The sequence below is a fragment of the Myotis yumanensis genome, unplaced genomic scaffold (genome assembly GCF_028538775.1).
Source record: "Myotis yumanensis isolate MYYU_CA2020_CCGP unplaced genomic scaffold, mMyoYum1.0.hap1 SCAF_13, whole genome shotgun sequence".
In the NCBI taxonomy this organism is placed as follows: domain Eukaryota; kingdom Metazoa; phylum Chordata; class Mammalia; order Chiroptera; family Vespertilionidae; genus Myotis; species Myotis yumanensis.
In genome coordinates this window covers 1641071-1666598 of record NW_027223764.1, presented here as the reverse complement: position 1 = coordinate 1666598, position 25528 = coordinate 1641071, and the positions used below count along the sequence as shown (strand labels likewise).

Sequence of the window (25528 nt, the reverse complement as noted above, 5' to 3'; positions counted from 1 at the left end):
AGCCCGGCACCCTCACCTCCCAGCCTGGCGTAGGCGGCTGGAACCGGAGCCAGCCCACCGGCCGCCCCGCTGGGCGAAGGCCCCCATGGCGGGGCCCGGCGGAGCTTGGGAGCAGATGGCGCACTGAGTCTCCCGGGAGGGGCCTGGGGGGACACCTGGAATCCAGGCCGAGAAGACGCCCCCAAAGGGCAGGCTGCTGGTCCAGAACGTGCTGGCCCCGCCCTGGCCGGCAGCTCAGTGGTTAGAGCATCGGCCTGCGCACTGGAGGGTCTCGGTTTGATTCCTGGTCAACAGCACGTGCCTGGGTTGCAGAAATCAATGAAGAAATGTCCTCACTCGTTGGGTTTTAATAAGGAAAAGAGCGCCGGCCCCTCGGGAGGAGGCCTGTGCCGGCCCCACGGGAGGAGGCCTGTGCCGGCCCCACGGGGAGGAGGCCTGTGCCGACCCCACGGGGAGGAGGCCTGTGCCGACCCCACGGGGAGGAGGCCTGTGCCGGCCCCTCGGGGAGGAGGCCTGTGCCAGCCCCATGGGGACGAGGCCTGTCACGGGCAGGCAGGAGGGGCCCAGGGCTCTCCCTGCAGGATCTGACCACAGGGCAGGGCGCTCCCAGGAGGAAGGTGGCAGCACCGAGCTGGAGCCCGGCCTCTGCAGCTCCAGACAGGTGGCCTCGCAGGGCTTGCCGTCTCCTCTGAACAGGCCCCGCGACGCGCCCTCTGGGCCCCGGGGACTCGCTGGACCACAGGACCTGCCGTCGGTGGGCAGACCCCCGAGGGAGGAAGCGCCATCGTCCCCCGGGGCCGCGGTCACGGGACCACCGAGCGGTGTCTGGAGGAGCAGCAGCCTCCGGGCTCGGGCGGGTTGGTCTGCCAGCGGCCGGTGCGCCTGGCTCCCAGGAACCAGGCAGGTGGAGAGCCACAGGCCTTCCCTGCAGCCAGTGAGGCCGCGCCCCCGGGGCCGGTCCACACAGCAGGCGCGGAGGGAAGCTCTGTGGCTCCGTCCGTGCCAGGGCTGCCAGGGAGCCGCCCCCCAAATGGTGCTGCCAGAGGGGCCCCGCCTGGGCCAAGCTCTGGGCCCTTCCTCGGAGGGGGCTCAGCTTTCTCTTTAAAATATTTTTATTGATTTCAGAGAGAAAGGGAGTGAGAGATAGAAACAACGAGAGAGAGAATCTTTAACCTGCTGCCTCATGCACACCCCCTCCTGGGGATGGAGCCCGAAACCCAGGCATGTGCCCTGAACGGGAATTGAACTGTGACCTCCTGGTTCATAGGTCAATGCTCAACCACTGAGCCACCCGGCTGGGCGGGACTGAGCTTTCCTGCTGGGACTCCCCAAGTTCAGGCCTCCCTGGGGCCTCTCCCACCTCGGGAGCCTCATCCTCTGCTCTGGGCCGTTAATGAAAAGGCAGGAGGAAGCGAGACATCACAGGTCCTAGGCACATCTCACACCCTGGGTGAGCCCAGATCCTACACACCCAGCACCAGGCCTCAGCCACGCAACCTGACCCACGTGTGTGTGCATATGTGTATGTAAATGTGTGTGCACACACACGTGTGTGCATGCATGTATGCGTGCACGTGTGTGTGTGTGTGTGTGTGTGCCCACCTCGAAGACGCTGGTCCGAGGGGGCCTCCTGCAGCAGGACCCCGTCCACACTGGCACTCAGCTCGGCCCCCACCCCTGCCCGTGGCCTCCAGCCAACGGAGAGGCCCCGAGGCCAGGCGTGAGCACCGGCTCCCTCCCACACGGCTGCCCGCCACCTGGGCCTGCGACAAGGCCACACCACTCGCCTGGCTCTCCCAGGTCAGCCAAGGCCAGACCAAGGCCACCGACAGAGGACAGGGTCCATGGGGCCCTCCGATGCCTGCTGACCATCCAGGGACCTCGGCTCCTGACCATCCAGGGGCCACGCGGGCGGTTCGGATGGGAGGCCCTGGCCCCTGCCCGGCTCACATCTGGCGCTGACATGGGACACGCTGACCATCAAACCTCTCGCTTCTCGCTCACACAGATGGTGGTGGGAGCGGGGGGCAGAGCCTGGAGGTGGTGGGCGGCCCTGGAGGAAGCCGGTGCCAGGGGTGGATGGCTGCAGGGAAGGACCCAGGCCTAGTCCCCAGGGCACAGCTGACTCGTGGGCTGGTCATTGGCCTGCAGAGCCCCCATGGATTTCCGGCCCTGGGAGGTGTGTGTGTGGGGGGGCCACGGAGCACTCGTCTCCTAGGACTGTCCAGCTGGGCCCGGCCCAACCCGGCCAAGGCGCAGTCTGTGCGCCCACAGAGCCCTCTGCTGGGGGTAGGGGGCAGTGCGGGCCCCACTGCCCAGCAGGAAAGCGGAGGCCAGCCCGAACTTTCTGGGAGCTGCTCAACATGCAAACCAGCAGGTGAGAGCAACATCAGGGACGGGCATGTGTCGCTATATGAAACGCTACCAACGAGGCTCTCACACTCTGTGGTCCCACTGTGTGCACTCGTGTGCACCGTGCCCCTGAATGGGCAGCGGAGAGAGGGCTCTCTGTCTCCCACGTGATGGAGAGGGCGGGGCAGAAGGAGCGGGGGGCTGGCCAGGGGGGCCCAATGCCCAGCGTCACCGCTCTCACCAGTCACCCAACCTGCTGGGTGAGACGCCAGAGCCTTCGCCTTTTCTCTCCGCGTGACGCACCCACTCAAATCCGTCCTGGGACTCGGACCCGGTGCCAAAGCCACGGTCTGCGGGGAAGGCAGCCCGGCCGGCCCGGAGGACCAGCAGTGTGCCCCCCTGTGGGAAGAACAGCCCCCTCTATCTTGGACGACCCACAGGAGCCGCGGGGAGGGCGGCAGGTGCCGGCACGGAGGCGCTCACCTGAACTTCCCCGTCCGCACCTGCAGCGCCCGCATCCCGCACCGCTGCGCCCCGCCGACGTCGCCCAGGATGTCGTCTCCGATCATGACGGCCTGTCACACAGAAGCCACGGCAGGGGTCAGTCCTTGTTTGACATCAGAAACTGCTTGATGTTTAAAACCACCATCCTAGCCCGGCCGGCGTGGCTCAGGGGTTGAGCGCCGACCTAGGAGCCAGGAGGTCAGGGTTCGATTCCCGGTCAGGGCACGGGGGGGGGGGGGCGCCCGGGTTGTGGGCTCCATCCCCAGTGTGGGGCGTGCAGGAGGCAGCCGATCCATGAGTCTCATCAGTCATGTTTCTGTCTCCCTCTCCCTTGCTTTCTGAAATAAATTTAAAAAAGAGAAAAACAGAACTTCTCCCCGTTACAAGGACACCAGTGGGCGTGGCCCAGGCAGTGACACGGGGACCTGGGCCCGGGAGGGAGGACTCTGGTGGAGGAGCCGCAGCTGGGATTCTGCCTGATGGTCCGACGCCCAGGCCCAGGCCAAGCCTGGCGCCCAAGTGAGGCTGGAGGAGCCCAGGTGCGGGGCCTGCCGGGTGTGGGGCCTGCCGGGTGCGGGGCCTGCCAGGTGCGGGGCCTGTTGGGTGCGGGGCCTGTTGGGTGCGGGGCCTGCTGGGTGCGGGGCCTGTTGGGTGCGGGGCCTGCTGAGTGCGGGGCCTGCCGGGCGCAGCCACGGGCCGCGATGTCTGTCTGGACAGCGTGCAGCCCGAATAGCAAGCGCGCGGCCCAGGGGATTTCACAGCGTTCCTGGCGGTGAAGGGCAATCATCGCACTCGGAGCAGCAATTACTGCCCAATCGCTGAGGATTTAGAAAATCATTGGTGAGAAGATAGAGGTCAGGAGGTGCGCCGTCGGGGGAAATACAGCAGCACCTGTCGGCGCCGCCCCCTCGGCCTCAGTGCGGGAGGGAGGACGCGGCCCAGCCGGGCCCGCGGTGGTTCCAGGAGCTGCGGGCAGTGGGCAGTCAGCCCAGCAGTGGCCTTTCTGGTCTGGGACGTCAGCACTGGGAGCTGGTTTCAGGCGTATGGGCGTTCCTTGTACTGTTTTTGCAACTTCCTTGTCAATGTGAAATTATTTCACAACGGACAGTTAAAAACAATTTTTAAAAGTGCTCTAGTAGTTGGTCATTACTGGAGCTCAGGGTTGGGGACAGAGGGTTCGTTATGCGAGTCTCTCCTTGCAGCAACAGCTGCAATGATTCATGATAAAAGTTAAAAAGATTTAAGAGACGAAAGCCACATGCAAGAAAGGCACAGACCTTGTTTGGATTTGACGCAAAAACAAATCGACATTAAGAGCCCATTTCTGAGACGGTCAGGGAGACTTAATGTGGACTGGTATCATAAAAAGGTGCATTGTGCTCGGCTGGCGTGGCTCAGTGGTGGGCGTCGGCCTATGAACCAGGAGGTCACGGTTCTATTCCTAGTTGGGGCACGTGCCCGGGTGGTGGGCTTGAGGCAGCTGATCCATGATTCTCTCTCATCATTGATGTTTCTCTCTCTCTCTCCCCCTTCATCTCTGAAATCAATAAAAATATATATATTTTTTAAAAATGGATTGATATTAGAGAATACTAAAGATTTACTATTGATTTGGGGGTAGATTTTTTGTTTCATTGTGATAAAATACACACCAGGTTCACCAATGTAACCATTTCAAAGTTTCAAATCCGTGGCATTAAGTGCATCATCACCCCAACAGGAGGCCCACGCCCACGAGGCAGCCGGCCACCCCGAGCCCCCACACGCCACAGCCCTGGCCTGTTTGACGTTTCTGTGGACCTGACTCTTCGGGGCACTTCCCACAAATATCATGGAACATACAAAAGGCGGCCTTTGTGCCTGGCTGCTTCCACTCGCACGTTCCCACCCACAATGCAGCATTTCACCGCATCTCATTCCTCTCCTGCTGAAATGCCCCGTTGTGTGAGCGCGCCACGGGCCGTGGGCCCTTCACCTGCCGGTGGACACGCACTGTTTTTCTCGTCTGCTATTGTGAATCGTGCTGCTAGGAAGAGTCATGCGTGCGATTCGTGGGAACATGTTTTCAATCCGCGGAGCTGTCCCCAGAGGGCCGCCCCGCCTCACATTACCACTGGCTTCCTACAGGGGGAGCCCTCGCTTCTTGTTTGAATTCGCGCGGCCGGCTGAGGGGCGCGAGGGGCCCTCACTGTGGTCCTGAGGCTGAGCGTCCTTCTGTGTCTCGGGGCCACTGTTGGGTGTTTTAGAGCATTGTCCAGTTGTGTCTAAAATAAACGTTCTCTGAAAGGCGTCCTAGACTAGAGAGGGCACAGCAACGGCAAGGCTGGATTTGCTTTAAAAAACAAGAGGAAGCCCTGCCGGCGTGGCTCAGCGATGGAGCGTCGACCTAGGAACCAGGAGGTCAGTGTTCGATTCCCGGTCAGGGCACAGCCCGGGTTGCGGGCTCGATCCCCAGTGTGGGGCGTGCAGGAGGCGGCCGGTCCATGATTCTCTCTCATCATGGATGCTTCTATCTCTCCCTCCCTCTCCCTTCCTCTCTGACATCAATAAAAATATATTTAAAAAACAATAAATAAAACACTCAGTGGACTTCCTTTGCTGCCTTTTCCCCGTTTCCAGCCAAATCAGCTCTCGTGGTGGGGGGTTCGCACGTGGCTGCCCGGCCCACAGGCTGCCTGAGCCCCCAAGCCCCCGGGCGGCGTGTGAGGTCCCCTCCGGACACAGCTGCCTCCACGCGCATCCGCATCCGCGTCCGCAAGGCAACCTACCTGGTGGGCCTCCACGCCCAGCTCCCGCAGGGCCGACCTGAAGAACTCCGGGGAGGGCTTGCCCACCACCTCGGCCTCGACGCCGCAGGCGTACTGCAGAGAGAGGGCACGCGTGGGCGTGGGGCGAAGCAACGGGACCCCGACTGCAGGGAAGGCCTCCCTCCGGGAACCAGGGGCCAGGGGGCAGGACATGTGAGCCCGAGACACATCTGATAGACACGAGCGGACGACGCCATGTCGGGCTGCCTGGGACGCTCGGAGCCCGCACCTCCAGGCTCGCCACCTGCTCAAACCCCCAGCTGTGGGGGAGGTGGCCCAGAGGTGGCCGTCTCGGGCATCATATGGGCACCTGACCGCGTTCTCACCCGTATTCCTGCTTCTCCCCTCCCCCGCCCACCCTGCTGGTCACAGCTCCCCCTGGATGCGTCCAGGGCTCCACGTCCCGTCTGTCCCTCCCCGCACGGGTGCAGGCAGGCAGGGCTGGTGCCCAGTGCAGGCGGGCGGTGAGAGGAGCTGGCCGGGGCCGGAGCCGAGGCCAGGACAGCGGGCTAAGCATTGGTCAGAGGACGCTAGGAGCCCCGCCGGGGCCTGGCCTTCAGAGTGGGGGGGCGGGGGGCGGGAAGGGGTCCAGTCAAGACCCGTCAGGCTGCAGGTGCCCAGGGTGGGGAGTGAGCATGGTCCCCACAGACAGAGCCAGGAGGAGGGCGGCAGAGGGCATGCTGGGAGGGCAGGAGCACGCAGGGGCAGGGGCGGGGGCGGGGGCAGGGGCGGGGGCAGCCCCACTAGGAGGGCCACTGAGCACGCCGCCTTCTCCAGGAAGCCTGGAGCGCGAGGAGGGCTCCGGGCAGGTACCTCGAGCGCCTTCATGTAACCGCCGACGTCCAGCATCAGGCCCGAGGTCTCCTTGTAGTAGCGCCTGGGGGGGGGGGGGGGGGGGACAGGTGAGCCGGCTGAGCTCCGGGAGCCCAGAGAAATGCCGTCCTGTCCGGAGGGCCAGCGGGTGAGGGTCCGTGCAGGTGCCGAGCCGAGAGTGGCCCGTGCTGGTCACCACGCCCGGCCAGCAGCCCTCGGCCAGAATGGCCCGCTGCCAGCTTTGTGGGGACTCGGCCACCGTGATGGATGGGGGACCCGAGGGGCAGATGGGCCCAGCTGCTGACACAGAGAAAGACGGGGGACCTGGGAAAGGACAGCAGGTCCACAGAGCATGCGGCGAGCCCCTAATTGCTAATAATTAACCCTAATTGCTGCCTGAAGGAGAAAACTCCGCTAGCTCCCGGCGCCCGGCCGCGTGTCCCGTGAGCCAGAGGTCAGGAGGCGTGCGGGGTCCGTGGGCGTCAGAAGCTTGAGGAGGAGACAACGGGGGCCGAGACGGCTGGGCTCTCGGGGAACCCACCTCACCAGCTCCCCTTCCCCTTCCCAACGCTCCTCAAAATTGGGAGACGTTAAACCGCATGTGCACACAGGGGCAAGAGCGGGGAGGCATGCTGGCCTTGGCGTTCCAAGCCTCTCCACTTCCTCCTAACTGTGGGACTTTGGGTTGCTTAAGCCCTCTGGGCCTCAGTTTCCTAATCTGTAAAATGGGCCAAACCCTGGCTGGTCGGCTCAGTGGTTAGAGTGTTGCCCAGCAGACTGAAGGATCACGGATTCGATTCTCAGCCAAGGGCACGTACCTCGTTCCTCGACTGCAGGGTCCAACCCTGGCCCCCGTCGGGGCATGTGTGGGAGGCAGCCAATCAGTGTGTGTCTCTCACATCAGTGTTTCTCTCCTCCCCCTCCCCCTCCCTTCCACTCTCTCTAAAAATCAATGGGAAAAATATCCTCGGGGGAGGGTAAAAATAATAACCATATAATAACTATCGACTGTAAACTGTCACTAAAAAATAACACTTAAATAAAAACCTTGTCTTTCTTACGTGCATTTTTAGAGTCTAAAGAAAAAACTGACTTCCAAAATCAAACTTAGAAACCTTAACGTTTGCTTTTTAACGGAACCTGGGCTTGCTTTTATCGCTCTCAGAGCTTTTCTTCATTTCTCGTTCATTCAGGAAAGCAAGAAGGCGTCTTGCAGGCCATCTGTTAGCTACAAGCATTTTTAGATACAGTCGGTACAAGTACCTAACCTAACTTTTAAAAAATATAAAAGCCCAGGCCCTGGCCTGTTTGGCTCAGTGGTTGAGCATCAACCTATGAACCAGGAGGTCACGGTTTGATTCCCGGTCAGGGCACAGGCCGGGGTTTCAGGTTCGACCCCCAGTGTGGGGTGCGCAGGAGGCAGCCGATCCATAATTCTCTTTCATCATTGATGTTTCTCTCTCTCTCTCTCTCCCTCTCCCTTCCTCTCTGACATCCGTAAAAATATATATTAATACATATATATGTACATATGTGTGTGTGTGTGTGTGTGTGTGTGTATATGCATGCCCCTAGGCTATTCCCCAAACACAAGAGACTGGAAGCATTTATCTGGTGCTCCTGGCGCATACAGACCCTGCAGGCCAGGCTGGTCCGAGCGTGCAGCGCAGCGGTCACCGGGAGCTGGGCAGGCGGGGGAAGCGGGAGGAGCAGCCGGAGAGGCCTCACGCTCTGCCTCTGCCCTTCCCCTCGGTCAGCAGGGCCTCCCGGCACAGCGATCGCTTGACCTTTCCCGCCAGAGCCATTCACCTCCCACCGTCTGCGCGTCAACAGCCTAATGTCCCGCCGGCCACGTGACAGAGGAATCACAGAGGCAGTTCCCGCTCCCGGTCCAAGCAGATGCCCCTGTAAATCACCCGTGTCCAGAGCAGGGCGCTCTGCCCCGCGCCCGGGGGAACGGCTCACCCCATCCGTGACCCACTCCACGTGATAGCAGCCTCCGGGGGCCCTGGGCTGTCCCGGGACGCGGACATGGGCCCGAAGCTGTGGTTCCTTTCTCTTGTTTCTGAGCAGCGAACCCCTCACGCCAGTCAGACTCCGTCATCGAGAGACCCCATCACCGCTCGTCTGTAAACCAGCCGCTCGAGGCCGCTACGGAGTCGCAGGCCAACGCCACGGACTCCACGGCTCTCCCGGTGTCAGCAACATGCCTACTCTGCCTACTGCCCGTGACCTGGAATCACTCAATAACTAGAGACAAGCCCGGCCGGCGGGGCTCAGCGGTTGAGCGGCAACCTATGAACCAGGAGGTCACGGTTCGATTCCCAGTCAGGCACATGCTGGGGATGTGGGCTTGACCCCCAGTGTGGGGTGTGCAGGAGGCAGCCGATCCATGATTCTCTCTCATCATGGATGTTTCTCTCTCCCTCTCCCTTCCTCTCTGAAATCTATCTATCTATCTATCTATCTATCTATCTATATGCATAATTTGCACTGGGCCTCTAGTGTGAGTGTGTATATGTGTTAGAGACGATTAAAAAAATGTTAACACAAACAAGTTATAACAGAGTTTCTTAACTGCATGTTCTCTAGTGATGAGTCAGGACGTTAGGGAGGCCAAGGACCTGCCCGGACCGTCAATGAGCTAAGCAGGCCAGGTTCTGTGGCTCGCAGTGACCTGAATTGCAGGAGGTTGCAGGTTTACAAAAGGAAAGAAGGAAGAAATGAAGAGAAAAAGCAAGAAAACGGAGGGAGGGACCTGGCTGGTTGCTCAGTGGTTAGAGCGTCAGCCCAAGGGTCTTGGGTTCGATTCCCAGTCAAGGGCACGTACTTGTGTTGCGGGTTCAATCCCCAGCCCGGTCGGGGTCCGTGTGGGGGGCAACCAATCAATGTGCCTCTCTCACGTCAATGTTCCCCCCCCCCCCCCGCCCCGTCCGCTCTCTCTAAAAATCAACGGAAAAAATATCCTCACTCCTCGGCTGAAGATTAAAGAAAAGAGAAAGAAGAGGGAGGGAGCGAGAAGGCCGTCGCCCTGCGCCCACCGCGCCCGCGTTCCCGCCTCCTTCTCCCCGTGGCTCTGTGAGCCGGACCCGGAGCGAGTCTCACGCTGACTTACCCCGTCCCCAGGGAGATGAGCACCGGGTCCTTCAGCCCCATGAGCACCTGGAAGGCCGTGTTCATGTTCCGGTAGGAAAAGTGTTCTCCCGCGTCCGCAATGACCACACAGTTTGGGTTGGACGTGTCGATCTGATCGAATTCCGAGCGGACTTCTGGAAAGAGAGAGGGAGGGATACAGTTCAGTGCCACCCCGTGCCCCTCCCTGGGCTGGGGCAGGTGCCACCCCGCACCCCTCCGTGTGCTGGGGCCCAGGGGAGACGGATGCCGACCCGGCCCCACCAAGGATGGGGCGCCTGCACCCCCGGCCCGGCACCCGCAGGCCTACCGTCGTGGACCAGCAGGTGTGGCCGGAGGCCTCGCTCCTGGAGGATGCGGCAGGCGGCGGGGGGCGGGGCGGTCACCTCGGCCTCGGAGACGTCGAAGCCCAGGCGGCGCAGCTGGCCCACCAGGCGCCCCCGGGACTTCTGCGACTCGTTGGTGCAGAACCTCACCTTCAGCCCCGAGCGCTTCAGCCTGGGGGGGGACGGAGGGTGCTGTTACCGGGCAGGCGGCCTCCCGGGAGCGGCCAGACGCGGGCAAGTGGAACAGCCAGGGCAGGCTGCTCCTGGGGCCCCGAGGGGCCTCGACGGACCCCAGGGCTCAGGCTGGTGATTCCGAGGGGAGCAGACCCTTCCCAGGGGACCAGGCCTCCCACCACCTCCCTCCTCTCGTCCCGAGGGGCACCCCTGAGGCTCCCCAAGGTCCCACCTGCCCTGCCCACGCCTCCCCTCCTCCTGGGACACCTCTCTGTGCCCGAGACACGTCCCTGCCACCTGCCTCCACTCGCTGCCTCTCCACACCCTCCCGCCTCGGAGACCCACCGACACCTGCCCCACCCCCACCCCACCCGGCCCGGCTGGAGGTCAGTTCATTTTTGTAATATATTTTTATTGATTTCAGAGAGGAAGGGAGAGAGAGAGAGAGAGGAACATCATGATGAGCGAGAATCACGGATCGGCTGCCTCCTGCACGCCCCCCACTGGGGATGGAGCCCACACCCCGGGCCTGACCCCTGACCGGGCATCGAACCCAGGACCTCCTGGGTCACAGGCTGACGCCCAGCCCCTGAGCCCCGCGGCCGGGCTGGCGGTGACTGCTGGTCGTTGCCGGCAGGCCCTGTGCCTCCCAGCGCCCGGCACTCGCCCTGCGCATCTGAACTGCAGACGCCAATGGACTCTGGATCCGTCTCCCCAAAAGGCAGGGGCCCGGGACCGAGCGGAGGCCCTGGCTGAGGGGCCGGCTGAGGTGCTCCTGGTCGTCACCCAGGTGCTCCGTGGCGTCAGGAAGGGTCTGCTCAGGCCTCGGCACCCGGCCTCCCGCGGAGCTGGCGCACAGCGGCCCTGGCGTTGGCTGAGCGACTGGCTGATGCCAAGTTCCAACGACAGCCAGAGAGGGGACCTCCCGGCCAGCCTGCCCACACTGTGGCCTCCCCGAGGGAGTCTGCTCTGGGGGCACAGAGGGGCCTCAGCGTGAAGGCATGCCTGCCACAGTCCCAGTTCACGTGGGCCTCAGTGTGAAGACACACCTGCCACGGTCCCAGTTCACGCGGGCCTCAGCGTGAAGGCACACCTGTCACTGTCCCGGGCCACGCGGGCCTCAGCGTGAAGGCACACCTGCCACGGTCCCAGGCCACGCAGGCCTCAGCGTGAAGGCACACCTGCCACGGTCCCAGTTCACGTGGGCCTCAGTGTGAGGCACACCTGCCATGGTTCCGGGCCACGCGGGCCTCAGCGTGAAGGCACACCTGTCACTGTCCCAGGCCACGCGGGCCTCAGCGTGAAGGCACACCTGTCACTGTCCCGGGCCACGTGGTCCTGAGTATGAAGGCACACCTGCCATGGTTCCGGGCCACGCGGGCCTCAGCGTGAAGGCACACCTGCCATGGTCCCGGGCCACGTGGTCCTCAGTGTGAAGGCACACCTGCCACGGTCCCAGGCCATGTGGGCCCCAGTGTGAAGGCACACCTGCCATGGTCCTGGGCCACACGAGCCTCAGTGTGAAGACACACCTGCCACGGTCCCAGGCCACGTGGGCCCCAGTGTGAAGGCACACCTGCCATGGTCCCGGGCCAAGCGAGCCTCAGTGTGAAGACACACCCTGGCACAGTTCCGGGCCACGTGGGCCACGGGCTCTGCGGTGACACACAAGATTTGGGAGGTAATTGCAGAGCTGCTGACTAGAGCGAGGACGCAGACCGGGAGCGGACAGGGCCTTCGTCAACGGCCGTGATTCAGCCCGTTCTTAGTATTTGTCTTTCCTAATCATAGGGCTACGGATGGCCCGTCATGCGCGCGGTTAATTGCCCTTCATAAAGACAGCTTTTGTGTTTCTAATTAGGCAGTTAATTATTGTAACTAATAGCATCACCTTGTACCTCACAGGCAGAGCCTCACTGATTGGCGCCCAGAGAGTGTGATTCACACCCAAGTTAATGGAGCCGTTGAGGGGAGAAGCGGGGGTGCCCGGGGACTAATTATTGCTGATGAGTTACGACGCGACCTTCTCAGAACAGTGAGCATCGTGTGACTGAGGTGACAGAGCCGCACATCTGCTCCCAACGCGACTTCAGGAGCCGGCGAGACGACGAGATGACAGAACCCACGTGGGGACACTGCGGCCTCTGGTCCCTTCGAAATACCAACCTGCGTCCACCCAAAACCTCTGCTTTAAAGCCCGAGGAACAGCTGGCCGGTGGGGCTCAGTGGTTGAGTATCGACCTATGAACCCGGAGGTCAGGGTTCGATTCTCAGTCAGGGTTCGATTCCTAGTCAGGGCACAGGCCCGGGTTGTGGGCTCCATCCCCAGTGGGGGGCGTGCAGAAGGCAGCCAACCTGTGATTCTCTCTCATCATTGATGTCTCTCTCCCGCTCTCCCTCTCCCTTCCTCTCTGAAATTAAAGAGGAGGAGAAGGAGGAGAAGAAGGAGGAGGAGGAGGAGGAGGAGGTGGAGGAGGTGGAGGAGGAGAAGGTGGGTGCCTACAAGCCAGGACGAGAACTCCCACCGGAAACCACCTGCCAAGACCTTGATCTTGGCCGTCCCGCCCTCCGGACTCCGGCAAACAGAATTCTGTTGCTTCCGCCCCGCCTGCGTGTTCTGCTACGGCCGCCGGACCGGAGGACCAGCCCCTCAGCCCCCGGCGGGTCTGCTGCCCAGGGAACACGCTGGTCTGGGAGGCCTGGATGTGAGAATCCGGGAGGTCAGGAAAGCCCGAGCCGGGCCAGCGAGGGCCCCCAGGGGAGTGACTCCAAGGGATTTCAGCACCTGGGACAGGCGAGCTCTGGGATAGGCCAGGTTATCACCCCCTCCCCCATTGCCCCAAATCTGGGGGACAGGGGCCTCCTGCAGGGCCCGCTGAGGCCTCGCCGCTGCCCCTCAGGAGCCCCTGGACACGCCCCGACTCCTGCGGCCGCACCGCATCTGTGAACTGACCTTTACCTCGTCCTGGCGGGCAGGGACAAACTCTGAGTGGCAACGTCGTCGCCTGTGCAATTACGTGCATCACAGAGCGGGTCCCTGGCAAATCAGCCCGGGCCTCGCCCATCTGCTGGCTGTCGGCATCTGCCGGGCGCTCACCCGGAAATGATGGAGCCTCTGGTTAGCGTGGGGCGCAGGAGAAGCCGGCGGCCACCGGGCACCTGGCTGACCTTGGCGTGGCTGCTGCCCTCTCCGCTGGCCACAGGGGCCCGCGGGGGAGCTGACAGGGGCAGGAGGGGCCCCGACAAGGCCCTCCCTCGGCGCCTACGGGATCTGTCACCCGCTGACCCGCTGACCCGGAGGCCTCTCCTCACCGAGGCTGCCTTCAGGTCCCCAGGGCCGAGTCCCACGCATCCTGCAGGGCCTGGTTCACGCGCCCCTTCCTCCAGGAAGGCCCCCGACCCCACCCTGCCTGGGCAGCGCCATCGTCCTCTGCGCGGCTCTCAGCCCTGGTGCTGCCCTTGGCATCAGCAGCACCTGGTCCTTCCTCTGCCTCCCACCGCTCAGGGCTCCCTCCGTGTTTCCTGAAGTCCCGCCCATCCCGGTGCCAGGCACAGGCGCTGGGCGAGCGTCAGAGCCCTGACAGCTCCTAGGCAGCCCTCGCCCACCAGCCAGTCAGTTCTCCCATGTGCACGCCACCCTGGCATCGCCACAGAGGCCAAAGGAGGCTCCCGCCAGGGGGTTGGGGGCTGCAGGGATGGATACGAGGGGCTGCCAAGTGAGTGGTCCAGGGGCCCCTCAGGGCAGGGCCACGGCGGGCCCAGAGCGCAGCTCACAGGTGGGAAGTGCTCCCTGGGCCACAGGGAAGCTCGCGTTTCGAGGGCCCACAGGGCCTGAGGCTGCCGGGAAGCGCCTGCCCTTCCTGCATCCGTGCCCCCCCCCCCCCCAATGCATCGGGCACGGCAGCCAGCACCCAGCACGGCGATGCTTTACTGCCAGAGAGACGCTCTGAACTGATTCAAATTCCAGAGGAGAGCGGCCCACGAGATAATCCGAGAACCTCTCGGGCACCCAGGGAACCTGGAGAAGGAGCCCCACGCTCTCGGCCAACCCCACACTGTACCCCCACTGCCCCGGCGCCGCCACTGCCCCGGCGCCCCCCACTGCCCCGGCTCCCCCACTGCCCCGGCGCCCCCACTGCCCCGGCTCCGTCTCTAGGCCTCCCTGGCACAAGATTTCCCGGGGACGGCTCCAGCCAGGGGACGGAGGGTGGGCCTGGGCACCGGGGCTGCAGATGGGAACAGATGCACCAGGGAGACGCTCCGCTGCGGAGCGGGAGGGCAGGTGGCGGGTGGCGACAGGAGGCACTCCAGAGTGATGCCCTGGGCTGCGTCTGGGCTCCGCCACTCCGCCAGCTATGTCTTCTCTGGGGCTCAGTTTGCTCGTCTGTAAAATGGGCATGATAATAGCACCTACTTCACGTCGTGAGGATCCAGGGAGGCCTGCAGGGGCCTGCACGGGCCTGGCCCACAGGAGGTGCCCACTGAGTATTGAGAACATCTGCCCGTGGGCAGTGGGCAGGGAGGAGTCCACTTTCCCCGCCCGAACTTCTCACGGTGGGTGGGAGCGCTTGCCCACCTCACCCCAGGCAGCCACCCCACTGCCAAGGGGGCGGGGCAGAGGGTCTGGGAGACCAGGCTGACCGAGACTCCAAACCCCCACCTCCCAGCCAGGAAAAGAGACCCCGCAGGATGGTGGAGGGAGAGGCCTCGGCTGCGTGGGTTCCTGGGTGGAGGGGCGAGCCCCAGCTGGCAGATCAAACTTGAGGCGACAAATGAGAACAGCGTCCAGAGGGGAGGGGGCTTCTCGCCCTCACGGGGGAGGCTGCTCTGCCTGCTTTGTTGTTGTTGTTGTTGCTTTAATATGTCTTTATTGATGTCAGAGAGGAAGGGAGAGGGAGACAGAGATAGAAGCATTGATGATGAGAGAATCATGGGCCGGCTGCCTCCTGCACGCCTCCTACTGGGGATTGAGCCGGCACCCTGGGCCTGTGCCCTGAGCGGGACTGGAGCCCATGGTCAGACAAGGCTGGTTTTGCACTAGAAAAATACCGTCATCCGCGCACACAGGGGCACCCACGCACACAGGGGGCACCCATGTTGATTCCAGAGGGTCCGGCCCAGCTCCAGGCAGCAGCTCAGGGTCAGGGGGCCCAGGCTTTACCGCCCCGGGACTGGGGTTGGCACCCTGCACATGCCCTGGGCTGGGCACCGTGGGCTGGGCTCCTGGAGTCCTTGAATCTCAGCCATGACATGTGGTCACAGCAGCACCTGGCCCCCCCGCTGGCGGCTCTCCAGGGCTGGGCACTGCAGACACACGTGGGCCCGCCTTCCTGGCGTCACTGTGGGACCCTGGGTGCCAGGGTCTCTGCTGAACCAGCTGCTCCCTCACCCTGTAGGCGCCGCCCCCTCCAGCTGGCACGGTGGGCAGAGTGTGGGCAGAGTCCAGAGTCTGGACAGAGAGAGGAGGGAACAGGAGGTGGGAAGAACACGGCGGAGCCCTGGCCGGCCAGCCAGTGACCTCGGGACAGTGATGAGGTCACACAGACATGGGCAGGCCAAGGGCCAGGGCCTCAGGGAACACGTGGCTCACCTCCCCGGCCGTGGCCGCCCCCGCGCCCCCGCGCCTCCGCCCCCAGTGCTCCCGCGCTGACCTGCCTGCGCTGACCGGCCCGCGCTGCCCTGCGAGCCTCGGAGGCAGGTCAGAGGGACCAGTTGAGCCCGCAAACCTCAACGTATGTTTATTCACAAACACAAGTCGGAAACCCGGGCAGGGAGTGTGGACACCTCAGGAGGCCTTGCTAGATGCAGAACCCAGGCCCGGGGTGACCCACCTTTCTCTAGGGGAGCAGCCCGCCCTGGGGAGGGCACCCACCCTCCTGCCTCCGGGGCGTCTCTGAGCCTCAGGTTCCTTCTTTTTTTTTCTCTTTTTAAAAAAATACATTTTTATTGATGTCAGAGAGGAAGGGAGAGGAGGAGAGAGAGAGCAACATCAATGATGAGAGAGAATCATTGATCAGCTGCCTCCTGCATGCCCCCTACTGGGGATCGAGCCCACAACCTGGGCCTGGGCCCTGACTGGGAATCAAACCGTGACCTCCTGGCTCACAGGTCCCTTCTCTGTGAGTGCGGCAGCTTCCTGTCGGCCCCGGGGCCACGGGAAATTGCCCTGAGCTGGCATGGGCAGGGCCCGAGCTCGGCTTTGCAATGGTGGCTTCTCGAAGCATCCCTGGGGGTGTGAGGCGTGTGGCAGCTGATCTGTGAGCTGCGTGAGTAACCGCCCCGAGGGCTGGGTAACCCTTCCTGGTGCCCCAGCCCCACCCTGGCTGCCCCGGGTTTCCACAGGGTGGCCCTCCCTGGCCCCCGAGGTGGGGACTGAAAGGGCCTCCCCCCAGGATGTCCCTGCGCCCCCCAGGCAGGTGGGCTCCGCCATCACCCCACTCCAGAGGCAGGCGAGCCGCATCTCCTTTCTTTCTCTTCTTCGTCGTTCGCTTTATCTTTCCGAACAGAAGTGGTTTCACACACACGATTCTACGGCTTCTTCACTTGCTACGGGCAACACTCGTGTCATAGGAACCGAAGTCAACAGCAAACGGAGAGGCCTCATTCCTCACAGCCGCACAACCCGTCCCCTCGTCGCCTCCCGAGGGACACGTGGCTGCCCCCCACTCCCCCACACACACCCCCCAGTCGTAGACATCTGCACCAGGGGTGCGGGCACTGCGCCAGCTCCACCAGTGCATTCATCAACACACCGTCAGCCTTTCACCGACGGGCCTCAGAACCAACGTTACAGATGTGAACGTCAAAAAAACGCGGCGCAGCCCGGCCGGCGAGGCTCAGGGGCTGAGCATTGACCTGTGAACCAGGAGGTCAGGGTCCGGTTCCCGGCCAGGGCACAGGCCCAGGTTGCGGGCTGGATCCCCAGCAGGGGGTGTGCAGGAGGCAGCTTATTGCTGTTTCTCATCGATGTTTCCATCTCTTCCTTCTCCCTCTCCCTTCCTCTCTCTCTAAAAATCAATAAAAACATATTTTAAAAAAATAACACTATTTAAACATTGCTCTTTTGTTTGTTTAATTTGGGGTTCCCACCCAACTTCATTTGGGGATAAGAGTGTGAACCCCCTGGATTGGGATCTGCGGGGGGCTCCAGGCTCCTGTGACCTGTGACCCTTGAGCATCAGGGCGGGGCAGTGAGGGGTGATGGGAATGGAGGGGCACATCTCACTCCCTCTGCACTCGCAAGGAAATGGGGGACCAGGCCTGGGAGGACCCACCGCACCACCGCGAGGACACGACTGAGACGGGAGCCACGGGGATCTGGACGCGGGATTCAGATATTCACGCACGAGTGGGGATGTTTACGGGGAGGAGGCCACAGCAGTGAGATGAGAACACAGCCCGGGGGTGAGCGGCCTGCGCTGGCCGCCCGTCCCATCTCCGAATCGGCGCTTCACCCCCACAGGAGCCGGCGGCGAGGGAGACAGGACAGGACATTCTCCCCAACGCCCCTTGTCCAAGGTCCAGGCTGAGTCAGGGAGGTGCCCGCTGCCTAAACAAACCCAGCCCGAGGCCCGCCCCTCCAAGAGCCTCAGGCCCCGCTGGCAGGTGCTGGGCCACGTGGTGGGGGGATGGATGGGGCAGGCGGGTGAGGCTCCTGGCCGCCCACGGTCCCCAGCAGGGGTTCTTCCTGGGACCCGTGCCCCAGGGCTGATGGTGCCCGCGTGGCCAGCACCCGGGGAGGTAGGGCCTGCGCCTGCCAGGCTTCAGACAGGGTCCCAGACCTGCTAGGAGGGGCCTGAGTTTACTGGGGTCCCCCGGCCCCACTTGGAAGGAGGGGCTGCGGTTGGGGTGGTGCCAGGGAATTGCTTTATGAGGCTGCCTGGACCCAGCAGAGCCTCCACCTTCCGGCCGCGGGCAGGGCCAGCAGATGTGCTTTAGTGGCCGCGCCAGGAGGCAGGAAATGCCGGGCCTTTCACATGCAGATGCCCAGGGTGCTTTGTGCTCCGGCGAAGCCGCCAGATCGGCCCTGCCTCTGAATGGCTCCCCAGTAAAGCGCCTGCTGGGGGACCCAGGCCGGTTACAGATGTCCCAGGACCACGCCCGCCCAGCAGTCCCAGGGCAGAGAAATCACCGTCCCCAGTAGCTCCGAGAAGGGACCACACTGCCTGGGAATGACAAGGGGCAGAGTCACCGTGGCCTGGAAGCCTGGCCTCCTGTCCTCCCATCTGGGGCCCTGCTGGCCCAGAGCCGTCTTCAGACCCTGGCGTCACTGGATCTGCGAGGCCACACCCCCCTGACTCCCCATCCCCCGCCTCTCCCCCTGACACCAGCCTTTCTGGGTGCTCTTTACACTGGTGGCCCCACCAGGACAGGCAGCTTCGGGGGCAGGGACGCCCACCTGCCCAGCCCCCTGCCGTGCCCGCAGCGGTGTCTGTCGGATGCAGAGCCCTCAGTGGGCACTTGCTGGGTGTGGTTGGCAGGGAGAGCCGGGCTCCGCAGCCGGGCGGATGTGGGCGAATCTCTGAGCCTCAGCCCCGCTTTGGAAAGGGGTGGACACCCACCTCGGGACTGGCTGCGAGGGTGGGTGTGGCGTCCAGCACCTGCGTGGGACCGGGCAGCCTCCCTCAGTCAACGGCGACTGCTGTATGGTCGACACTGTTTTAAAGAGCAACGTTTATCCTCCCCATGGCTGTCCCCAAAAAGGTGGAACTTCTCAGGCAGTCAGAGGACAGCTGTCGCCACAGAAACCTAGGGAGAAGCCGGGGCTGCCCCTCCCCCTGGGGGTGCCCGACCGAAGGTGCTATCTGGGAACCTGCGGTCTGGTGCTGGGAGCTGGGGTGGAGGCGAGCTCTCTCCCAGGACCTGCCCACCCTCCCCCCGCATCACACTTGTTCGAGGGTGGCACACTTGTCCCCCAGGCACTTCCTCCGGTTCCATGACTTCAAAGCCAGCCGCACACATCAAGGCCAGGGAGCGGAGGTGCAAAGGGACATGGGGGGAGGGGAGTGGGGGCTGCAGAAACTTACACAAAGTGCCCAAAGCCCAGCACTATTCACCTTGCAAACAGGGCCTGTTCCAGAAAATTCCTGGTAGAGTCCTTTCTCGGCTCAGTGACCACGAAAGGAAATATCGTGGCCCCCATACCTGAAACATCCCAAGGAAAACCCCAAAGCCTCACTCCACCTCCCAGGCTGGGCTCCACCCAGGCCCAGGGGACCCACTAGCCTGTGGGCCTCCTGAGCCTGGGCATAACCAGCCAGGATGGGCCGCGTGCAGGGCCTCGTCTTCACAGCCGGGAAGGGGGGGGGGATGTCGGGGGGCCCAGGGGACACCACAGTGCAGAGTGGCCCAAGTTATGTGGGTTCTGGGGGACTCAGGGCTCTATTCTTACAAGGTTTCACTTTCCCATTGAAATGTAGTTGAACCTTAACTCCCAGGCCACTCAATCTCAGTGAGTCACTGCCCCCTCACCCAGGAGGCCCCTCGTCCCCTGCGGTCTGGTGGTGCCCCCTCCCCACCAGCCCAGCCCAGCCGCACTCTGCCACCCTCCTCAGCACCCTTTCTTCCCGTCACTGTGCCCACCTGGCGACTTGGTTACTCATTTGTGTCCAGGTTTACTGCCCACCCCCCCTCTGGACATGAGCCCCCGAGGCCCTGTCCGCCTCAGTCACAGCCCGAGGTCCGGTGCCCCCAGCAGGCAGCTCAGTGCCCTCTGGCCCGTCCCCACAGGTGCCACCACCTCGGCTCCTGCCTGTGGCCGGGCCAGCCTGAAGCTGACCCCGGGGAAGACGGAGACTAAGGCGGAGGCCACGCAGGCACGGACCTGGCCCTGAGGACCTGCGCCCGCTGGGCCCAGGGAGGCACCCAGGCCTGGGTTCTCTCCTGGGCGCCACGTCTCCCTGTTTTGGGTTCCTGGCCTCTCAGACACCGCAGCCTGGCCTTGCCATGCAGGACCATGTGGCCACTGTACGGACAGGTGAGGTGGGCTCTCTCAACAGCCATCTACAGGCAGGCAAACTGAGTCCCAACCAAGGCAGGCTCCAGGCACAGGTCCCCCAGGGAGTGGCTTTGGGAGGCCAAGTCCTGTGCAGTTAGCCCTTCCCAGCTGCCCGCCAACATCATGGCAGCACTGGCCTGCGATGCCCTGGCAATGACAAAGCCCAGGTCCAGCGGTGCCACCTGTGGTCCCGGCATGTCCTCCACGCGCTGTCCCCCTCCTACTGTCTAAACAGATGATCAAACACAGTCCAGTTGCCCAGCTGGTATGGCTCAGTGGTGGAGCACTGACTCTTTTTAAAAATACATATCTATTTGTATTGATTTCAGAGAGGAAGGGAGAGAGAGAGAGAGAGAGAAACATCAATGATAAGAATCACTGATTGGCTGCCTTCTGCACGCCCCACACTGGGGATCACAGTAGGAATCTGAGCCTGCTACCCAGACACGTTCCCTGACCGGGAATCGAACCGCGACCTCCTGGTTCATAGGTCAACGCTCAACCCACTGAGCCACGCAGCTGGGCGAGCATGGACTTTTGAACCAGGTCAGGGTTCGATTCCTGGTCAGGGTCATGCCTGGGGTTGTGGGCTCGATCCCAGTAGGGGCATGCAGGAGGCAGCGGATCCATGATTCTCTCATCATTGATGTTTCTCTCTCCCTCTCCCTTCCTCTCTCTGAAACCAATAAAAACATATTTTTTAAAAAAACACAGTCCATGCCCTAACTGGTTTGGCTCAGTGGATAGAGCGTCGCCTGCGGACTGAAGGGTCCCAGGTTCGATTCCGGTCCCAAGTTCGATACCTTGGTTGTGGGCACATCCCCAGTGGGGGTTGTGCAGGAGGCAGCTGATCGATGTTTCTCTCTCATCGATGTTTCTAACTCTCTATCCCTCTCCCTTCCTCTCTGTAAAAAATCCATAAAATATATTTTAAAAAAACACAAAAAACAACAACACAGTCCCACTGAATTACAATGCCAGTCACACGTAATTCAAAGTTTCCTGGTAAACCACCTTAACAAAAGTCAAAAGAAACGGATGGGATTAATTTGAGATTTTATTTAAACCTAATGTATTCAAATGATTATCATATCAACATGTAATCAATACGGACTATAAGCCCAGCGTGGGTTTGACACTGACGGCTCATCTCTACAGACTGACCACCGGCCCAGCGCTCAGCCCCGCGAGGAGCGAGTGGCCGCCCCGCTGGACGGCGCAGCTCTAACCCCAGGGCCTGTGCGCGCCCCGGGGCGCCGGTCCGGGATCCCCCAGGCCGGTGCTCCGGGCTCCGGGGCGGGGCGGGGCCAAGGCAGCAGCCCCGCCCCAGGCCCCGCCCCAGGCCCCGCCCCCGGCAGCGCTCAGAGCCCCGGCGCCCGCGGCGGCCAGCGCGGCCCACTCACCTCGCCACCGCCTCCACGGAGCCGGCGATCGGCCTGCCGCCGCCCTCGCCGCTGTCGTACAGGACGCCCGAGATGTCGAGCAGCACCCCGCGCACGCCGGCCAGCCGCTCGCCCCACGCGGCCATCGCGCCCGCCGTGCCACTGCGACTGCGTGCCCAGCCCCGGGCTGGAGGCGGAGGCTGCGCTCGCCGCGCAGGGGCGCCTGGGAAGTGTAGTGACGCGGGGCGGGGCCGGGGGAGGGGCGGGGCGGGGCCCAGGGGGAAGGGGCGGGGCGGGCGCTGCCTTTGGACTTGGGGGCCACGGGCTCCCCAATGGGTGTCTTCTCCGCAAATCAGGGGATAAAAGTCAGACCACATCCGATGCGCGCAAGGACACAGACACCTGTAAAGGCAGCAAAGTCAGGACGGGCAGTCCCAGAGCTTCTCTCTTCCTCTCCCTTCCACTCTCTCTAAAAAACTCAGTGGAACAATACCCTCGGGTGAGGATGAACCAAAAAACTTAGCAATGACAGCACGAGGGTTACATTGGCGGGAGTGGCAGCCTAGGGCAGTGGAGGTGGGACCATTGGCCACACAATCCCGCAAAAATGACCAGCACTGAACGGGGGACCTGCCAGGAACATCGTGGCTCCTACACAGGGACTGAACGTCTACCCGCTGGGCTCTGGGGGTGCAGAACGGTGTCAGGGGTGATCATTGCCTCGGGCTCCAGAGGGGCAGAGGACAAGGCGGACACCTTGGGATCACCGGCCAAATGAGCCAGTAGTCACAGCCACAGGACGGCTCTGGGGGCCGTGGAGGGCGAGGGCGGCAGTGGTTTCTGAGCAGAGGGGCAGCCTGAAAGGACCTTGCAGGATGGCTGGGCCCTAGCGTCCAGCTAGGAGGGGGAGGAGGGGGAGGGGGGGAGGAGGACGAGGAGGACGAGGAGGACGAGGAGGAGAAAGTCACTTGTGCTGGTGGGGGTGAGCCTGAGCACAGGCCCCCTCTTCCGCCGGCTGTGTGACACCCAGCAAATCGCTTTCTGCATCTAGGACTGTGGCGGACAGAACGGCCGCGGGCAGATGTCCACGTCCTAATCCCCAGAACCTGTGTGTTCGTCCCCTGACCTGGCGAACGAATGGGACTTTGCAGGTGTGAGTAAGCTCGGGATCTTGAAATGGGGGGATGAGCACGTGCAACCTGCGGAGTCTTTGAGATCTTGCTTCTCGGCCATTCCCTGTGCCCGCGCCAGGAGGGAAGGCCACTGTGTGTGCCCGCGCTGGGAGGGAAGGCCACTGCGTGTGCCCGGTCTGGGAGGGAAGGCCACTGCGTGTGCCCGCGCCGGGAGGGAAGGCCACTGCGTGTGCCCGCGCCAGGAGGGAAGGCCACTGGGTGTGCCCGCGCCGGGAGGGAAGGCCACTGCGTGTGCCCGCGCCAGGAGGGAAGGCCACTGCGTGTGCCCGCGCCGGGAGGGAAGGCCACTGCGTGTGCCCGCGCCAGGAGGGAAGGCCACTGGGTGTGCCCGCGCCGGGAGGGAAGGCCACTGCGTGTGCCCGGTCTGGGAGGGAAGGCCACTGCGTGTGCCCGCGCCGGGAGGGAAGGCCACTGCGTGTGCCCGCGCCAGGAGGGAAGGCCACTGGGTGTGCCCGCGCCGGGAGGGAAGGCCATATTTGTGGAGTTCGCCTGGAGCAGGAATGAGAACGCGACTGAACGGGCTCTGCTCTCTCACTTCCTGGTTCAGAGCTCGGTTTGGCCACTTCCTGGCCGCAGGGTCACCGGACAGTCACCCCAGGTCCGCTTTCTCAACTGCCAACGGGTGACAGTCACAGGGCCTGCTTGTGGTGCCGCGCGGAGGGTTAAAGTAAATACCCCAGATGAGAAAAGCCTGGCGCGGAGTCCAGAGGAGCGCCGGGAACAGCAGCTGGTAGCGTCCACACGGTCACCACCAGGAGCGACTGACACGTGTTTCACCTGCCAGTGTAACCCTCCTGCTTTCGTTGTTAAGTTGTCTGTTAATCCTCACCCGAGGATATGGTTTACAGAGAGTGGAAGCGAGAGGAAGAGACAGAGAGAAACATCGATGTGAGAGAGACACGTTAATTGGTTGCTTCCTCCACACACCAGGGCCGGGGAACCTGCAACCAACGTCCGTGCCCTTGACTAGAATTGAACCCGGGTCCCTTCAGCCCGCGAGAGGATGCCCAACCGGCCAGGGCCACCCCTCATTGCTTTACCCTCCTTCTTTGATGTTTCCTGGACATTTCTAGGACAAAGAAGTTGACTTTTTAAAAAGCTGTTGCTTTCCAAGAAGAAATGCTAACTTCTTAAAGCAAAATACGTGGACTAAACATTTCCATTTTGGTCGCAGTCTGGGGACCACGGGTGGGAAGGCTCCACTTGGAGCGGTTGCCAATCCAAGTCTCCCAGGTGGGTTTTTCAAAGGGAAACTTGCTCTGCTGGGCAGCCAGAGCGCCGGGCCCTGGTGGGGAGGGGGAAACGCTAGCCATCAGTTGTAAGTGACTCCTGGGCAGCGAGGGGAGAGGGGCAGGCGAACATTTACCAGCAGGTCCCTGCGGGTTTTCTTTGAAAAGCCAGCGCTCCCCCTCCCGTCCCGCAGACCCTCTGCACGGAGGAAGTCCCGGGCGCTCGCGGAGTGGCGGGTAGACCCCTTCTCACCACGCTGTGCCCTATGAAGCTGTCTCCTTGGCCTCTATGTCCTACCACGAGGGCTGGCCCAACCCTCCGACTCTCACCTCCTGAATCTCAGTTGTATTTTCTTTCAGGAACATGAGATGGTATCTAAGGGGCCTTAATGGGGCTTGTCACATTGCCTCCCTCCGCACCCACCGCAAATTCTCTCCATTGTTAGCAGCGTGCTTGGCGTGCTTGGCGGGCAGCGCGCCCCGAGGCCGAGGCGGGGCTGGAGTCCTGGCCACTGGGCTGTGGAATAGCTCAGGGCGAGGAGCACCATTGATTTGCATTCTCTGCAAAGATACTCTCTGGACAGAATTCACTAAATAGCCCCAGAAATGACCATTTAACACAACATCCCTGGTGCTGCCCCCTCTCAGCTGCCGCGTGGATGGGGCGCATTGTCTTGATGGCGTTATCAGCTCAGGACACCCGCCGTGAATATTGATCCCCAGCTCGTTGCAGCCATCACTTGCCATCAGGACCCGTCAGGGTGGAGCCCGCAGACCATCCAAGCAATTTAAAGACAGCGCTCGGGTGGAACGCTAACGTCCAGCTGGAAAAACAAACCACCTGCACACACGGGATGGAGTGGGGTGGGGCGGGGGGAGCTGGCTGGATACGTATACATGTATTATTTAAGAACTAGTGACTCGGTGCACGAAATTCGTGCACATTAAAAGAGAATTAATTAGAGGGAACATTTTAATATTGCTATTTGCCCTTTATAATAGAAGTGTCAGAGGTGAAAGGAAATTAGTAAAATGTATATGAAAATCTTCCTCCTGTGAGAGTCTGGTGTGCACCACGGGAACCAGAGTCAAGTCCCCGCCCACCCACATGCGCCTCGAAATCACATGAGACCCAGACCCGGCCGGCCCCACACCCATCAAGCCCCACCAGGCGGGCAGCACAGCCTCACGTCCCCTGTCAAGCCCCACCAGGCGGGCGGCACAGCCTCACGTCCCCTGCCCCAGCCCAGCGCCACGCAGCCACATGTCCCTGCTGATTGCTCATTCAGGCTCATTACGGGAACTCGGCCTCCGCTGTGGGCGCAGCCATCTTGGCCTTTACGGCGTGATGGTCAACTTGCATAGTCCCTCTTTATTAGCTAAGATACCCTGGGTATAACTACAGGTGTGGGGATGTGATCGAGTCAGCACATCACCAAATTGTGCCTCCAGAAGGTCTCGCTGCCTCTGGGTCACTGACAGAGCAGGTGGCCAGGAAAACAATTCCCCAAGGCCCGCTCTCCAGCACCAAACTGGAGAGTTCAGCTGGCTCTGGGGGTGAGGGGTTTCTCTGTAAGGTGGTAAGGGGGGGGGGTTCCTATTCCTCCCACGTGTGTGGG

General features: G+C 62.4%; 1 protein-coding gene across 1 annotated transcript in view; it reads right to left on the bottom strand.

The window, feature by feature from the left end:
* Positions 1–21669, bottom strand: part of LHPP (phospholysine phosphohistidine inorganic pyrophosphate phosphatase) — a 36354-nt gene extending 14685 nt beyond the window's left edge. The window contains exons 1-6 of the mRNA XM_070432068.1: positions 21509–21669; positions 9919–10106; positions 9592–9745; positions 6477–6540; positions 5625–5717; positions 2836–2927 (exon numbers count right to left, since the gene is read on the bottom strand). Coding sequence (XP_070288169.1) covers positions 2836–2927; positions 5625–5717; positions 6477–6540; positions 9592–9745; positions 9919–10106; positions 21509–21633 — 716 coding nt within the window. The 5' untranslated portion in view covers positions 21634–21669. The remainder of the gene's footprint in view (positions 1–2835; positions 2928–5624; positions 5718–6476; positions 6541–9591; positions 9746–9918; positions 10107–21508) is intronic.
* Between the last annotated feature and the right edge of the window lie 3859 nt (positions 21670–25528).